Genomic DNA, 17477 nt, shown 5'->3' with positions numbered 1-17477 from the left:
TAGCAGTGTGACATATCTCCTGGATGGGGACATGGGCCAGGAAGGCTGCAGACGAGGCTTGCGCCCGAGTAAAATGGGCAGTGAGATGGCTAGCCGGAATGTGAGCCAAGTCATAGCATGTTTGGATGCATGTCGTCACCTAAGATGAAATCCTTTGGGAAGAGACCAGCATGCCTTTCATCTGTTCTGCCATGGCTACAAAGAGCTGGGGTGACCTTCGGAAGGGTTTGGTTCTCTCGATATAAAAGGCGAGAGCCCTACAAACATCTAAGGTATGCAGTTGTTGTTCCCGAGGCGATGAATGGGGCTTCAGGAAGAAAACTGGGAGGAAGATATCCTGATTAACATGGAAGGCAGACATCACTTTAGGTAGGAATGCCAGGTGTTGTCGCAGCTGTACCTTGTCCTTGTGGAATACCGTATATGGGGGATCCACAGTCAAAGCACGAAGCTCTGATACTCGTCTTGCCGAGGTGATAGCGACAAGGAAGGCTGTCTTCCAGGAGAGGTACAGCAGCGAGCAGGTGGCTAGAGGCTCGAATGGGGAACCCATGAGCTTGGATAGCACCAGATTGAGATCCCAGGTAGGAGTCAGGCGTCTGACTTGAGGGTACAATCGATCTAATCCCTTAAGGAACCTGGCAACAATGGGGTGAGAAAACATTGAGGTGCCACTTTCCCCTTGATGGAAGGCTGAAATAGCTGCCAGATGCACCTTTACAAAAGAGACCACCAGGCCCTGTTCCTTGAGGGACCATAGCTAATCCAGGAGAATGGGAACAGAAACCTGTCCAGGGATCAAGTTATTCTGAGCACACCAGTAAGAGAAACGCTTCCACTTGGCAAGATATGTCGCCCTCGTTGAAGGTTTCCTGCTGCCCAAGAGCACCTGTTGTACTGAAGCAGAATGCAGTTCCGACTGGCTCAACCACGTAGCAGCCATGCTATCAGATGAAGGGACTGCAGGTCCGGATGGCGAAGCCTGCCGAAGTTTGTGTTATGAGGTCCGGCCAGAGTGACAGGGGGATCGAGTCTGCCACTGAGAGATCGAACAGGGTGTACCAATGCTCCTCGGCCAAGCTGGAGCAACAAGGATCAAGTGGGCTCTGTCCCTGCGGAGCTTAAGCAGGACTCTGTGGACGAGCGGAAACGGTGGGAACGCATAAAATAGGTGCCTGTTCCATGGGATCAGGAATGCATCTGAGAGGGAGCCCGGGGAGCGTCCTTGGAAGGAGCAGAACACCTGGCACTTCCTGTTCTCTCGAGAGGCAAAGAGGTCTAAGTGGGGAAAACCCCACCTCTGGAAAACAGAATGGATGACGTCCGGGTGTATGGACCACTCGTGAGACAGGAAGGACCTGCTGAGGTGATCTGCCAGAGTGTTCTGGACTCCTGGGAGAAAGGACGCTACCAGATCGATAGAGTGGGCTACGCAAAACTCCCAGAGGTGGATGGCTTCTTGACAGAGGAACGTGCTCCGCCCTGCTTGTTTATGTAAAACATGGGCGTTGTGTTGTCCATGAACACTGACACACAGCGGCCCTGGCCCTATAGATGGTCCTGAAACACCTGGCATGCTAAGCGGACTGCTCTCAGTTACCTCACGTTGATGTGTAGGGACAGCTCTTGGGGCAGTCACAGGCCTTGAGTGTGACGACTCCTGAGATGGGCACCCCAACCCAGGGATGACGCGTCTGTGGTTAGAGCCACCGAGGATTGCGATGGGTGGAATGCCTTCCCCCGCAGACCAGAGAGGGGTCTAACCACCAAGTCAGGGAGTCGAGAACTTTCCTGGGGATAATGAGCACCGAATCCAGACTGTCCCTGCGTGGACGGTATACTGAAGCCAGCCAGGTTTGGAAGGGACAGAGACGCAGTCTCACGTACTTGGTCACGAAGGTGCAGGAGGCCATGTGACCTACTAGGCCGAGGCAAGACCAGACCGACGTTGTCGGAAAGGATTGAAGACTTTGAATTAATGAAGCCATTGTTTGAAAACGAGGCTGAGGGTGGCAGGTTCTGGCCACAGTGGAGTCCAGAACAGCCCCGATGAAGTCTATTCTCTGCGTGGGCGTGAGAGTAGACTTTTCTGCGTTGATCATGAGACCTAGGTTCCCGAAGAGGTCTCTGACGATGCACACGTGCTGCGATACTTGTAACCAAGAAGTCCCTCGAATAAGCGAATCGTTGAGATACGGGAAGACGTGAACTCAACGACGCCTGAGGGAAATGGCTACTACAGCCATGCATTTGGTGAAGACCCTTGGAGCTGTAGAAAGGCCAAAGGGAAGAACCGTGAACTGAAAATGTTGGTGGTTTACCACAAAACGGAGATACCGCCTGTGTGGTGGATAAATGGCGATGTGGAAATACGCGTCCTTCATGTCGAGGGCGGCAAACCAGTCTCCCGGATCCACGGATGGGATGATGGTCCCCAGGAATGCCATGCAAAACTTCAACTTTATCAGTAATTTGTAGAGTTCTTGCAAGTCTAGGATTGGTCGTAGACCTCTCTTTGCCTTGGAGATTAAAAAGTAACGGGAATAAAACCCCTTGCCTCTCATGTCTTCCGGCACCTCCTCTATGGCTCCTAGCTTTAGGAGAGCCTGGACCTCTTGCCAGAGGAATTGCTCAAGAAAGGGGTCCCTGAAGAGGGACGGGTAGGGAGGGTGGGAGGGAAGGGTTGAAATAAACTGTAGATGGTATCCCGATTCCACCATGCGAAGGACCCAATGATCGGAAGTTAGTTGGGACCAGGCAGGAAGGAAATGGGAGAGGCAGCTGAAAAAGGAGGGAGAAGGATCCGGTAGGATAACTGGTGGCCCGTCCTCGGGCGTCCCATCAAAAGTTTTGCTTAGGCCCCGTTGGCGGTTTAGAAGGCACTTGACTTTAGGATCCTTGAGGGCTAGATTGCCTGCACCGATTACCCCTGTCGCGCCGTCTGGTGTTATCCTGACGCGGTCTAGCCTGGTTGTACGGATGGTATGGGTAGGCCCAGAAGGACCTTCGCTGGGTCACTGGTGTGTGCATGCCCAGCGTGCGCATTATGACCCGATTGTCCTTAAGGCTTTGTAACCTGGGGTCGGTTTTGTTGGAGAAGACACCCTGTCCCTCAAAGGGTAAATCCTGAATGGTCTGCTGCAACTCAGGAGAAAGAGCTGAAGCCAGGAGATATGCCTCATCGTCACTCCGGTTGCCAGAGTTCTGGCTGCCGAGTCCACGGCATCCAGAGAAGCCTGGAGGGATGTTCTTGCCACCTTTTTACCCTCCTCGAGCAGGGCCGTAAACTCCGGACGGGACTCCTGGTGAAGAAGCTCTGTAAACTTCCCCACTGATACCCAGGTGTTAAAATTGTACCGACTTAGGAGGGCTTGTTGATTCGCCACCCTAAGTTGAAGGTCCCTAGCCTAGGAGGTCCATGCACTTAGCCTCCTTCGCCTTCGGAGCTGATGCTTGCTGGCCATGGTGCTCCCGTTCGTTCACCGATTGGACAATCAGAGAGCAGGGAGGTGGACAGATGTAGAGGTATTCGTATCCCTTTGAGGGGACCATATATTTCCTCTCTACTCCCCTAGCTGTAGGTGGAATTAAAGCTGGGGACTGTCAAATGGTGTCCGTGTTGGCTTGTATAGTGCGGATGAACGAGAGCACCACTCTGGTAAGTGCATCAGCTGATAGGATGTCCACTACCGGGTCCTCTACCTCAGTGACCTCCTCCACTTGCAAATTCATGTTCTGGGCCACCCACCTCAAGAGGTCTTGATGGGCCCTAAGATCAATTGGTGGAGGGCCTGAGGAGGATGATCCTGCTATTGCCTCTTCAGGTGAGGAAGAGGAGGATAGGCCCGGGACCAACAGGTCCTGAGGTGGGTCCTGAACAGGCGGAGCATCAGCTGGATCCAGTGGAACCTCTGTGTCCACCGATGGAACTGGAGCTTCCTCCGTGCCCGCAGGGGGAGGGCGGCTCACTGTCGCTTCCGGTACCCGGTGTTCTGACGGGGCCAAGCGTGGAGCCACAGACTGGGCACCTTGGGCCTGGTGGTATGTCCATGGTGTCCAAAAGGACCAGTGATGAGGCCCTTGTTCGTGGCGGCTGGGGACGTCAGAATCACCCTCGTGATGGTATGATGCACTACCGGAGTGAGACGACATTGAAGTGAGGAGAGCACCGTTCTGGACACTCGATCCCGGGGCGGTACCGGGGAGCGGTACCGGGAGTTGTGGCAGTACCACGAGTGAGATCGGGACCTTCTACCATGGCTGTGCTGGGATCTCGATCCCCGTCGCTTGAAGCGACTGTGTGATACACGGTACTAAGATAGGTGCCGAGAGCTGGAGCGGTACCGGGAGTATCTGTCCGGTGAGCATGATGTTGAGTGGCGCCGTGAGTGCGACCGGTACCGTGATAGAGAGCGGTGCTGGGACTGGGAGCGGCGTGATGAAGAGCATCTGAGCCCGCGATCTGGAACGACGTCTCTCCGGAGGGACGGAGGCCTTACGAGGTCCGGCTTGCCGATGGATTGAATAACCTGCACCAGTGGTGCCGGGGGTTGACGCATGGGCTCCGTCATTGAGATAAGCTCCCTTGCCGTAGAGAAGGTCTCCGGCGTAGAAGGGAGGATGAGCTCAACCCCAGCTGGAGGCGGGGAGCTGTCAGGCACCGGACTCAATGGCCCTTGTGGGACCGGAATCAACGGTGCCGTCTCAGGAACAGCAGCTATCGGCGGTGCCGCTGCGGACGATGGTGCTGTAGCAGATGACAGTGCCCGAACAGTCTTAGATGAGTGCTCCTTCTGGGAGGTTGAAGTCGCAGCAGCATGCCGTTTCCCGGTCGGGGAAAGGGAGCGGTGTCGAGGAGTCGGTGCTGGTACGGGTCGGTGCTGAGAGTCCTTCTCGGTACCGGGACGATCTGGCACCGAAGGCGCGCTCCGTACAGAGGCAGCCTGTTGAGCACTGGGTACCACTACTGCGGGACTAAGTGCCAACTCGATGTGGAGCTGCTTCAAACGAAAGTCCCGCTCCTTCTTCATCCTAGGTTTAAAGGACTTACAAATGCGGCACTTGTCCACAAGGTGGGATTCCCCTAGGCACTTGAGGCAGGAGTCGTGGGGATCCCCTATTGGCATCGGCTTTTGGCACTCCGAGCACGGTTTGAATTCCGGTGCCTTGGGCATTGGCCCGCACCGGGGCGGAGGAAAGGGGCTAATCCCCGATCCCCCTTTCAACTATATACACTAACTATAAAAATTAAGCACTAATACTAAGTATAACTACAGAAAACTATATACACAGTGATGAGAAGAGAACTATGGGTAAGCTAGGGATGTGGAGATCAGCAAAGCCGCACTCCACAGTTCCAACCACCGACACAGGTGGTAAGAAGGAACTGAGGGGCGGTTGGGCCGGCAGGGGTATATATTTGGCACCATAGCGGCGCCACTCCAGGAGGCGCTCAGCTGGCCCACCGAGTGTTGCTAGGGTAAAAACCTCCGATGAACATGCATGCGGCGCGCACACACCTCATTGGAATGGATATGAGCAAGCGCTCGAAGAAGAACCAGCACTTGTTACAGCTAGTTACAGTGCCCAGGCAGATAGACTGCCAGATCTCCGTGCTCACAAAGGGCTACTAGATGGAAAAGCTGCACCCCAAGAGTGTGCCCAGGAATACAAAGTCAGAGGCAGTGCTAGGGCTCTGCTCTGACCCAGGAAGATTAAAAGCACACAGGCCCAGCGTATAGGCCCAAAAAGCAACTTGCAGAATGTCCAGCAGTGGAGCTTGACCAGGGCTATGACAGAAGCTTGTGGTAGCTATCCCACTGTGCAACCGGCCACAGGGTGCTTTGGAAAGGGTTTGCAATGCCTCATGGGGCAGGCACAGCTTCACATGATGCAGGTTTTCCAATCCCATTGTTCCATGGGCATCCTACCACATTGCCAGCTGCTTTTCAGCTGAAGTGGTGGTGGTAGGGGGGAGGTGGGCTCTGTGCTCAGCCCTCTCCCTCCCACACACATGCCTCTATGTTCAATAGCGCCAGCATTCCATATTAATGGTTTGCTTTGTGTCCAGGAGCAGATCAGCACAGCAAACAAGGGCTGTCAGAAACAGTTGTTTTGAAAGGGGAGGAGCACATGTCTCCAGGGCAGCTGAGTTCAAAACAATGAGCAGAGTGGTCATTTGAGGCATTATGGCATTCAGAGGCCAATTACAGCGCAGAAAGCAATCAAGTATCTACACTGGCAAAAGAGCGCTGAAGCCTCTGCGCAAATAGCATTACGACTCTCATCAAGGGTTTTTTTCTGCAGTACTGCAACTGAGGAGTTTCTATGCTCAAAGTGGCTTGGCAGTGTGTACACATCTGCAGTTTGAGCACAAAAAGCTGCTTTACTGCGCAGAAACTTGCTAGTGTAGACAAGCCCTAAAACACAAAACTTAAGGATTATTCTCTCCTTTCGAATTTTCTCTGCTGCTAAAACCACTACCGCACTTAGATGCAACTTTAAACAGTACCCACAAGAGGCCCATAATAGGAATGTTTAAAGGAATCAAGAGAGTTTCTCCTCAGAGACTGGAATCTGTTCTGTTTCCTCTTACGATATTCATTTTCACAATCTGACAAATTGCAAAGGGCAAAACATTTGTGTAAAGACTACAGTGAGCAAATCATGGTGAGACTCCTCCCACCCTTGAGAGGAGAATGTCCACCATGTTAGCTGGCTTTAAGATCGGTCTGCTTGTCTATCATATCCCACAAGTGATCCAAATGAAGCCTGTGTCATATTTACTGAAATAATTTCCACATAACTAAACAGGAAGAAGGCCAATCATTAGATCTTTGCTCCCCTATGAAACCCAGCTGGAGGGCAGATAAAGGCATTGGCAGAACAGCACTTCTATTTTTTTTAAGGGGGAGGGGAGGGAGATGATTGGAACTGTGCTTCAGTGACCCATTGTAAGGATACATAGAGAAATATTTGGTATGGGGCTTCCAGTTCTGCCATCTATACATGAGGGTACATTAAAAGAGCCCCATCATTCCCTTTAGAAATAATTTACCAAAAAACTCTGTTACTTACATGCTCTTTCATTTCGGTAGCTACTGTTCTTGACATCATGATACAGCAGATGACCGTTACCAGTATGAAGTAAAGTGCATACATGAAGCGGGTGCTCGTAGATTGCTTTATCTTGGGGCAGCATCTGCAGCACAGGGAGCAAGCAGCAGTACCACAGCAACAGGCCAGCTAGAAAGGCAGAAACAGATAATGCTATTCATGCTGACAGCATCACCTCATTTTAACTGACTAATTTCACTGGGGCTGCTGGTAGACTTCCTAAACATTCTAGAAATAGACAGTAACCAGAGGGGGATGTATTATCCTAGGTGCAATAGCCTGCTTCATTGCCAGTGAAGGGTAAAACCAAGACAAGCTCTAATAATTCCAAAACTGAGAGTAAGAAGAAGATGTACTTCTGCCATCCTAAAAATGTTTTCTGCATTCTCAGGCAGCTCCTGGTACTCATCCTCCCACTTGATCCAGCTGTACAAATTCACTCCAATGACAACGCCCTACCTCCCAAAACACATATACACTCCCCCCCCCCGCCCCCAGTGATAGTGGAAATAAGTCAAAGGACCTGCACTAAAAGGGCACCAACTCTATGGCAACTGTAATAAAAACAAAGACAAGATGGTTTAATTTGCAATATGAACTGGAGATAAATTTTTACCTTACAAAGACTGTGTATAACTGTACTGATTGAATGAGACATTGGAGACAGTGTTTAAATCCTTTTAACAAAGGCACACTGCATTCTTCATTAAAGTTAACTTGTTAAAGGTGCTCTCTCTTTATTCAGATCTCTTATTTGAGTGCTTTCCTTTTGGCTATAAAAATATTCAGAATGTTTTATAATGGCATTTGAGTGAATTAGGAAAGTTTTGACCAGCAGGCAATCATTTATTCTCTGTGCTCAAAGCAAAACTTAATGTTTCATTAAAGCTAATGCTAAAAAATTATATGGTACACAGGTTAAGAGAAGGCAGTGTCTCTGTACATCTGAATATAGTGCTTAGACTTTAAGCCTTAGATTTAAAACAAACTTTGTATTTGTAGGTAAAGTCATAAGATATATATATAGTGCATAATCAGCAATAACCCAAATTTAGGTGAAGAACATTATGGCTGCAAAAGGAAGCACTCAAATCAGCAAAAGCCAAAGTTAAAGTTGCTCGGACAGACATAGCCATGCCACATTGTGTGTATGCATTTTAACAGTTTAAAGAATCACATACTACTTTTCACCAGGACCATGCCTCATTCAGTGGGCAAGACAGGGAGTGCCTAGTGAAAGACAGTTATTCAATATTTCTTTTTATCCTATTATTCGGTTTACGGCCACATGCCTTATACTATCCTATCCAATCCAACATTTGCACTGAATGATCAAGGACTTCTGCAGACTCCTGCCTCAGTCATATTCACTGTTCAACTTTTTCAATGAATGAAACAGAGGTAATCAAAACAATTTCCTTCACTACACACATACTGCTTCGTTCACCATCTGACCCACACAGTGAATGAGGCAAAGGTCTGTGATCATGTAATTAAAGACTGTATAATAATGTATATACACAAGGGGGTCAAATTAAAATTGTGTGGTAGCCCTAACTTTGGCACTTCATGACTTAAACGTGAAACCATTCTGTTCATTAAAAGTGCCCCATATTTTATTTACACACACACACACACACACACTTCTGAAATGGAAGACAAACTACTGCAGTTTTGATTTATTTTTAAAAGGCTAAGTTAACATCTACAAATCAACTATAGGCCAGACAAATAATTCAACCAAGCCATAGCAAGTTATTCATTCAGCAGACAGAAACCCTGCTACCTCAGAATTTACCAAAAAAGGGATAAAGTATAAGAGACATAGCCGTGTTAGTCTGTATCGAAAAAAAAATGAGGAGTCCGGTGGCACCTTAAAAAGACTAACAGATTTATTTGGGCATAAGCTTTCGTGGGTAAAAAACCCGCTTCTTCAGATGCAAGGTGCTATCCACATAAACAAGAAATCAGTTCCTGCCCCAGAAGAGTAAGATGCTGACATCAATATGTTGACCAAAGAATTTTCGCAGATTTATATCTTGGAAGCCAGATTTCAAGTTTAGCACTAATTTGAACCCCTAACAAGAATGAAAATTTTTAAAAAATGATCAATGTACTCACTATCATGATATCAAGTAAAAGCAGCAAAGAGTCCTGTGGCACCTTATAGACTAACAGACATATTGGAGCATGAGCTTTCATGGGTGAATACCCACTTCGTTTGATGCATGTCATGTATGATATCGAGTATGTTCTATTCACTTCACTTCCTGGTTCCTATTACTATAGGGCAAGGGTTCTCAAACTGTGGGTCGGGACCCCAAAGTGGGTCACGTTGCCAGGGCTGGTGTTAGACTTGCTAGGGTCCAGGGCCAAAGCCCAAGCCCCACCACCCGGGGTTGAAGCCAAAGCTGAAGCCCAAGCCCCGCCACTCATGGCTGAAGCCCAAGGGCTCCAGCCCTGGGCAGTGGGGCTCAGGTTACTGGCCTCGTGCCTGGGGCTGATGCCCTTGGGCATTGGCATGGGCATTGACCCCCATCCACACAGGGTGGTAGGGCTCAAGCTTTGGCTGTGTCCCCGCCACGTCTGGGGTGACGGGGCTTGGGTGGGCTTAGGCTTCAGTCCCCCCTCCTAGGGTCATGTAATAATTTTTGTTATCAGAAAGGGGTCATGGTGCAAGGAAGTTTGAGCACTGCAGCTATAGGGTCATAACATTCTCCTGCTATAGGGTAGCAGTGCTATAGGGTAGCAGTGATTCCATTAACATAGTAAAGACAAGAGACGAGAAGACGTTGGTGAAGTGTTTTGTTTCTCCACACCTTTTATGCTAGTTTGCTTTAATTATAAAGCAGTCACTGAAAATGTATAGTTACGGTTCCATTTACAAAGCAAGCAGGAATTTTAGTTTACTCATTATGGATTAATATGTTTCAGCAGAGCTCTAGTTTCCATGAGTTAGGCATCAGGCTAGAGTACATACATTCACACTGACACACTAATAAATCTTATGTCTGTACTCTATCTGCAGTTGGAATACCACAGAGAAGTCTGACAGTGATTACAAGCATAGTTTACCATATCTGAACATTCAAAAAAAAAAAAAAAAAAAGGACACTCCACAGGGGTGTCGGCCCCGCCCACAGTCCTCCCCCGCTCCTACCACGCTCCATCCCAGGTTCCGTCCCCTCCTCGCTCAGCCCCGCCACCGCACCCCTCCTCACCACTGGCTTGCTGCGTCCCTCCTCAGTCCCCCACCCACCACTCACCTCCTCCCACCTCCCACAAACCCGCATACCCACCCCAAGAACCCCTGCCTGCCACTGGCTTACCACTTCTTGCCTCAATCCCCACTGCTCCCTGCTCACCTCTTCACCCCACCCCACTCACCTCCTGCCGCAGGTCCCCTTGCCACAGGTCCCTCTGGCTCCTAGGGTCAGGGGCAGCCAAGGAGTCTCCATGTGCTGCACCCGCCACAAGCACAAGCTCCATGGCGCCCATTGGCTGGGAAAAGCACCAATGGGAGCTGCCAGAGCCACGGAGCGGGGATTGCAGGTGCCAGCAGCATGCAGAGAGCCCTCCGTCCTCCCAACCCAACCCTAAGAGCCAGAGGGGCCTGCCGGGGGGCGAGGCGGGGTCCCAGCAGTGCTTACCTGGGGTGGCTTCAAGGAAGCATCCGGCAGGTCCCTCTGGCTCCTAGGGTTGGGTGTGGGGGGAAGATGGGGGACGGAGGGCTCTCTACCCACACCTGCGAGCCCTGCCCCCACAGCTCTGATTGGGCAGGAAGTAGCCAGTGCAGCACGCAGAGATCCCCTCCGCCTCTGTGCCTAGGGGCTGCCCACACTGCAGGCTCCTGCCAGCAGACGGTGCCGGACCTGCCCCAGTACTTTGGACTTAGGGTTACCATATGTCTGTATTTTCCTAGACGTTTTTAGATATTTAAAAATTCCTCCCAGATGGCGATTTAAGAACTAAAAAGCTGGAAATGTCCGGGAAAATATGGACATATAGTAACCCTATACAAACTTTACATAAAAAACAAGGCCTTTGCTTTCTACAAATATTTATAACCACACCTCCATCTTTCATATTATTATACTGAACAGTCAGGACTTTAGTTTATACAGATGAAATCTGACAAAACATTAGAAGGAATCAGCACCCATTTTGCTCAGTGTATATTCCAAAGGGAGCAGTTTTCACCAGAGAGGAAGTCAAGTATTTTTGAAAATAGAACGTTCACTAAGATTGGCATTTTAATCTTTCCACTGATGGCAGTTAGTTTGCTGGAGAAAGACATTTGTGACAGCAATACAGAAACCCTATGTGGGCTTTTCTACACTATTAAAAAAAAAATGGTTAGCCAGTTGATTTAAACTACCATTTTTTCCTTGCATGGACACAGCGCAGTACTAGTTACCTCCACTAAGCATGATGGGGCATACCCTAGACTCCTAACTCAGTCAAGGTAAATAGCATCACACTGCAAGTTGATGATGGTTAGATCAAGGTTCGTTAACACACCCCATCCTAACCTTGACCCATTTTTCTAGTATATGCAAACCCTGTATGACTTTGTAAATTCGCACCCTATTTCAACTCCAAAAGAGATTAAATAATCATCAATTAGTGTAACAGGTTAATGAAACAGCATGAAAACCAATCTACTATCTTAGGCCCCAAACCAGTAAAGACTGATACACATGCTGAACTTCAGGACAGTGAGTACCCTGATGAAATCAGAGGAACTATTCATGGTAGGAAAAGTTAAGCGTATGTGTAAGTATTTGCAGGACTGGAGCTGTACAGTGGGCTCCTTATCCCTGCTGTTTTCATAGGACATCACAATTTAGCAAGATACTTTCCCCACCAAAAGACATCTCAGAAATACCACAAAATATTCCATTTAACCATTATGAGAAATGCTTCTGAGCAGGTGGTGAGCTTCAAGATCGCTGTGCAAAATAGCTAGTTTCTTTATGATATCTTCATATGGTTTATGTATGAAGCTCAAATCTGGACATCCACAACATACAAAGTCTATAAAAAGGTCAAACTGACAAAATCAAAAAGTATCAGACTTCTAAAACACTGCCTATTTATGTGGAATGCAGACTTAAATATGACTTATTTTCTCCCCTCTAAATTATTGCTTACAATATAAAATTAAGATTAAACAGGAAATTTGCAGCTATTCCACGAGCAAAGGAATGTGTCTTGCTGAAGCATCTTTTCACTACTTTTTCAAAACAACACTTAATTACTTCATTATTTCAGCATTATGCAGGCGATAAGATTTGCAAAGGATGTGGTCAATGAATTGTGTATACAAAATGTCTACCATACTTTAGCAACAATGTCTAACATCAACTGTCCCTGGGCCTAGACAGCTAAGTTAAGAGAGAAAATAGGCCAAACTCTTGTACTTAGTTTGGGGACACTATTCCTTTGGCCAAAGAACTTTCACTTTATAAATGAGTGTCCAGAGAATGAACTACTAATTATTTAGGTGCCTAATTATTTAAGCACAAGGTGCCACAGTGACAAGTGCCGGACACATTAGGAGTTAGGTCGTATTTTATCAGTTATTGAAATTCCTGTTCTGTTATATATGTTTTGAGGAGTTTCTCTAATGGGTTATATAGATCTTAGAATGATTTGTTTTCATGGGAAATTGTGCACATGAAGTAACTAATTTAATTGATGGGAATATTTTGTTCATTTCTTGGTCTTAGTCTCAACTGGCTTTTTAACACTTCCCCCTTTAATATTTATAGCTGACTGTGCCGCTTAAACCAACATATTTTGTGATGGGTATAAAATTAAGGTGATTTGCAATCTATTTTAATGCATAGTTGTGGATCCACCCCTTCCATCTCCCTGTGTATGAACTGGATGTATTTTTCTGAAGTCAGTTTTAAATGTGCAGCAAGTCACACATACAAACATGGCCTGGGTGTGCCCGTTCACCTACTGCTGCGGCATGCCTGACAGTAATTTGCATTTTGAAAACCAGCACCAGCTGACTGCCCTGCACACCGTCCTGGGACTGTGCTGTGGCAGAAGATAACTTTCTCCTTAAGGCAGCATATACAATGGGAGGTAGCACCATTTCAGCAATGGGTTTAACTGAAACAGGGCTGAGGATAAACTATGTTTAGACTAAGATTGTCAGAGTTATTTTTAGTAAAAGTCATGGACAGATTGCAGGCAATAAACAAAAATTCACAGATGCCCATGACCGGTTTGTGACTTTTATCCTTAACTATGCTTAAACTCTAGTCATAGCGGAGGTTAACCACAGAGCTGAACTGCTGCTAAGCATATTTTGCACTTAGTTAAATCTACAGTTAAACAGTTGTGATAAGATTCATAGAGTTGAAGGCCAAAAAAGAACCTTAGATCAGCTAGTCTGTCACAGGTCATTAAATTTCACCCAATTACCCCTGTCTGGTGCCCAAAAACTTGTGTGTTTAGCTAAAGCACATCTTCCAAAAAGACGATCAGTCTTGATCTGAAAACATCAAGAGAAGGAGAAGCTACCACCACTCTTGGCAGTTTATTCCAGTGGATAATCACTCTTGCTATTGAAAAAAATTGTGCCTTATTTCTAATTTGAATTTGTTGGGATTCAGCTTCCAGCCATTGGTTCTTGTTATGCCTTTCTCTGCTAAAGAGCCCTTTAATACCTTGTATTTTCTCTCCTTGAAGATACTTCTACACTGTAATTAAGTCACCTCAATCTTTTCAATAAGCTAAACAGATTGAGCTCTTTTAAGTCTCCCTGTAAGGCATTTCCTCCAGCCTTCAAATCATTTTTTCTGCACCCTGTCCAGTTTTTCAACAGTCTCTTTAAAACGTTGACATCAGAACTGTACACAATATTCCAGTATCAGTCTCACTAACACTGTATGCACAGATATAAAATTCCCTTACTACACCTACTCCTGTTTACATGTCCAAAGGTCATATCAGCCTTTTTGCCACTGCATTTCACTGGAAGCTCATGTTGTATTTCTTGTCCATTGTGATGCCTAAATCCTTTTCAGAGTCACTGCTTTCCAGGATACTGTCCCTCAGTTTGTTTGTATGGCCTGCATTCCTTGAAGTCTAACTCAGCATTTGGCTGTATTAAAAACAAATTTTGTTGGAATGGGCCAAGCTTACCAAGTGATCCAGATTGCTCTGCATCACTGCCTTGTCCTCAGCATTATTAACAACTCCACCAATCTTTGCGTCATCTGCAAATTTTATCACCAGTGATTTTATATTTACTTTCAGATCAGTGATGAAATGTCATATAGCACTGTGCCTAATACTGATCCCTTATGGAACCCCACGGGAAACACCCACATTTGATGAGGAGCTCAGTGGTCTCCTCCCTCACCCTCTCCAGCTGATTATCTCTTAGCAACAGCTGGCTCCAAGCAGCTCATCCCCTGCACCTCCCTCAAAACCGTTGTTTTTCAAAGTTTGGGTCACGACCCAGTATTGGGTCGTGGCATGTAGGCACTGGGTCGCCTTGCTCATCACTCAGGAACCCTAGTGGCTCTGGTCAGCAACACCAACTGGGACTTTAAAAGTCCTGCCAGCAGTGCTGCCCAGCTAAGGCATGCTAAGTACCTACCTGTTCTGACAGTGTGCTGTGCCCTGGAAGAAGCCAGCAGTGGGTCCAGCTTCTATGCAGGGGGCCCCACCACGAGCACCAGCCAATGGAAACTTGGAGGGGGGGGTTTGTGCTTGCGGGCAAGAGCCACACAGAGCCGCTTGCGTGCCTCCGCCTAGGAGCCAGACCTGCCGCTGACCACTTATGGGGCGCAGCATGGTCCACGGTGCCAGGACAGGCGGGAAGCCTGGCTCTACACCCCATCTGCGTCACTGACCAGGAACCCCCCAGAAGTCTGCATCCCAATCCCCTGCCCCAGCCCTGAGACCCCCCCCCAAACCCAGAACCCTTCCTGCACCCTAAACCCGTCATCCCTCGCCCCACCCCAGAGCCTGCACCCTCTCCCACACCCCAAACCTATCATCTCCAGCTCCACTGGGTTTCAGGCATCAACAATTTTCTTCAACTGGGTCCCCAGGAAAAAAAAAGTTTGAAAATCACTGTTCTAAACTGTTCAGATCAAATGGGCTTCTGCAAAGAGGCAGCTGACTGGGAGAGGTAAGGGAATCACAGAGTATGTCTACACTGCAGTGTAAGCCCAGGGTTTGAACTCAGGCTAAAGCCTAACCCCCCTTCTAGCTACACAATAATTGTGCTAACCCACAGCTTGGACCCAGGGTCCCAGAATCCCGCAGGATTGGAGGGTCTGAGCCGAAATCAAGCTGGGACCTATTGCTTTGAGACTGTCTCTACATAGGACACAAGAGGAGTGAAATAGTCATGAGGATAAACGGGAAATAGGAGGACCCATGAGGACATACGAGATGGCACTTTAGTAAAGGAAGATGTGTGTATTGTTCAAGTTTTAGATGATTTCTCTCTGCCTTCTATGCTCACTCTAAGAAAGTATCCAAAAAATTCACCATAACGTAAGAAAACTCTCTGATGGACCATACACCTGCTAAAAGAACTGTCCCTAGCATCCTGCTGCATCCAACTCCGCAGCAGTTCAGATTTAAGGATTTTTAATTCCCCACTCAGAATATTGTAAGGCAAATTTCTTCACACTTTAGTCTTTAGGGATGTCAAGTCTCACTCGATCTGTAAAACAAGACATTTGGGATGATAAAGAACTCTTCTATTTCATTAAATTGAAAACTTTGGGATCCTTAGGCACTATATAAGATGGTCATTATCTACTTTTGTCTCAAAGACAAGAATGGGGTGAATAACTACCAGGATATTTGTGAGAAGAAATTATAGTACAAACACTTTTGAAAAAAAGAACCACCAACAAGTGAGGGAAAATAATTTAGTTTTTAAGCTTCAAAGCCATCACTCCTTTCAGTGAATGCTGTCCAATTTAACCCTAATGTTCAAAATTGGGAAATGTACGAACAGGATAACAGATTAACATGCATTACATATCAGCGGAGATAAGAAAAATCTAAATTCTAGATTTTTCAAAAATAATTGCCTGAACAATATATAACGCATAGGAACAAGAAAGCAGTATAAGTAAAGTCTACATACTGATTTAACCTCACAAGTTAGCTGGAACAGCTGCTTTAGTTTTGAGTAAATAGACAGCGTCTGTCTCCAAGAATGTGTTTTGTCTTTAAAAGGAATCTTTTGCATTGAGTTCACCAGGCCTTTAAAAACAATTTTTTTTTTTTTTTTAAAGCTAGTGTTAAAGCTTTCATACAAACTGACAAAAGCCAGGAAACCAGAAATCCAGAGTAAGAGTTAACCCTTTCCCAACTTACGCTATTTATTTTCAAGTGCACTGTAAGTAATAGCCCAAATCAGTGAAAGGCTTCTAGTTTAGGTTATTGTCAATATAGCTGGTCAAAAAGCATTTAGCAAAAAAAAGGTAGTTATTTCCATTTTTCATAAAAGAAATTCAATAATGATTTCGGAAAAAAATTCTATAAAATGTTGATTATAACAGTAAATAATGTTCTGGAAAATTGTGATATTGTCAATCATTTTCACAAAATTTTTTGGTTTTAGGGAAAAACATTTGTGTTTAAACAAAAATTTAACGTGAAAAATTTTGACCAACTATTTATCAGCTTTTAGATTTATCTTGCTGCCATTTTCAGTGTGTGGAATACCTCACATATTTAAACATTATTTGTGCATGTGGAATGTCTAGTTTCTGAAAGCTTCCGTATACTGACAACACTGATGTCGCATCATAAAGTTAGTGGCCATACCAGACTATTGGTTCTAGGTGGCGCTCTTCAAAATAATGTATTTAGATCAAGTTCTTCAAAACAAATGGTGCTGTAAGAAATGCAATCCCTAACAATCTCTCTGATTCTCTTCCAATGCATTCTTACACTTCAGTTTAACCACCTTCAGAATCCACCTGCTAGTATTTTACACAGTAAAAAGTTTTAGTTCTGTTGGAACAATAAAATGGTAGTATGCTTGTGAATGGCAATATCCTTGTGATTCAGTAGTTTTATCTTAAACAAAGGATGCCTAAATGTAACAAAGTGTGCAAGTTTCTGCTAAAACCCTTCTATATGCAAGGATTCCTTCTCAAGTAAAAGTAGTTTTAATCTCACCATCAAAACTGATTTAATGTGTTGCCATGGGCAAATCATAAAGGTCATTTCAAAAACATGCATGAAGTGATGATCGTAAATGCTATGGCTAATTTAGAAGCATAATTTAAGGACCCCATTTTTGAGAGGCTGTGTCTAAATCCTCATATCTGTTTCCCCCATCTATAAAATGAGGACAATAT

At 46.3% G+C, this 17477-nt stretch overlaps 1 protein-coding gene across 2 annotated transcripts in view; it reads right to left on the bottom strand.

Annotated features, from left to right (window-relative positions):
• The window catches only part of SERINC5 (serine incorporator 5), a 76102-nt gene that overhangs the window by 42884 nt on the left and 15741 nt on the right, over positions 1–17477 (bottom strand). For both annotated transcript variants that reach the window (XM_032765009.2, XM_075066993.1), the window contains exon 2: positions 7078–7245. In XM_032765009.2, the coding sequence (XP_032620900.2) occupies positions 7078–7161 (84 nt within the window). In that variant the 5' untranslated portion in view covers positions 7162–7245. The remainder of the gene's footprint in view (positions 1–7077; positions 7246–17477) is intronic.

The sequence above is a fragment of the Chelonoidis abingdonii genome, chromosome 6 (genome assembly GCF_003597395.2).
Source record: "Chelonoidis abingdonii isolate Lonesome George chromosome 6, CheloAbing_2.0, whole genome shotgun sequence".
In the NCBI taxonomy this organism is placed as follows: domain Eukaryota; kingdom Metazoa; phylum Chordata; order Testudines; family Testudinidae; genus Chelonoidis; species Chelonoidis abingdonii.
This window is presented reverse-complemented; position numbering and strand designations above follow the sequence as displayed.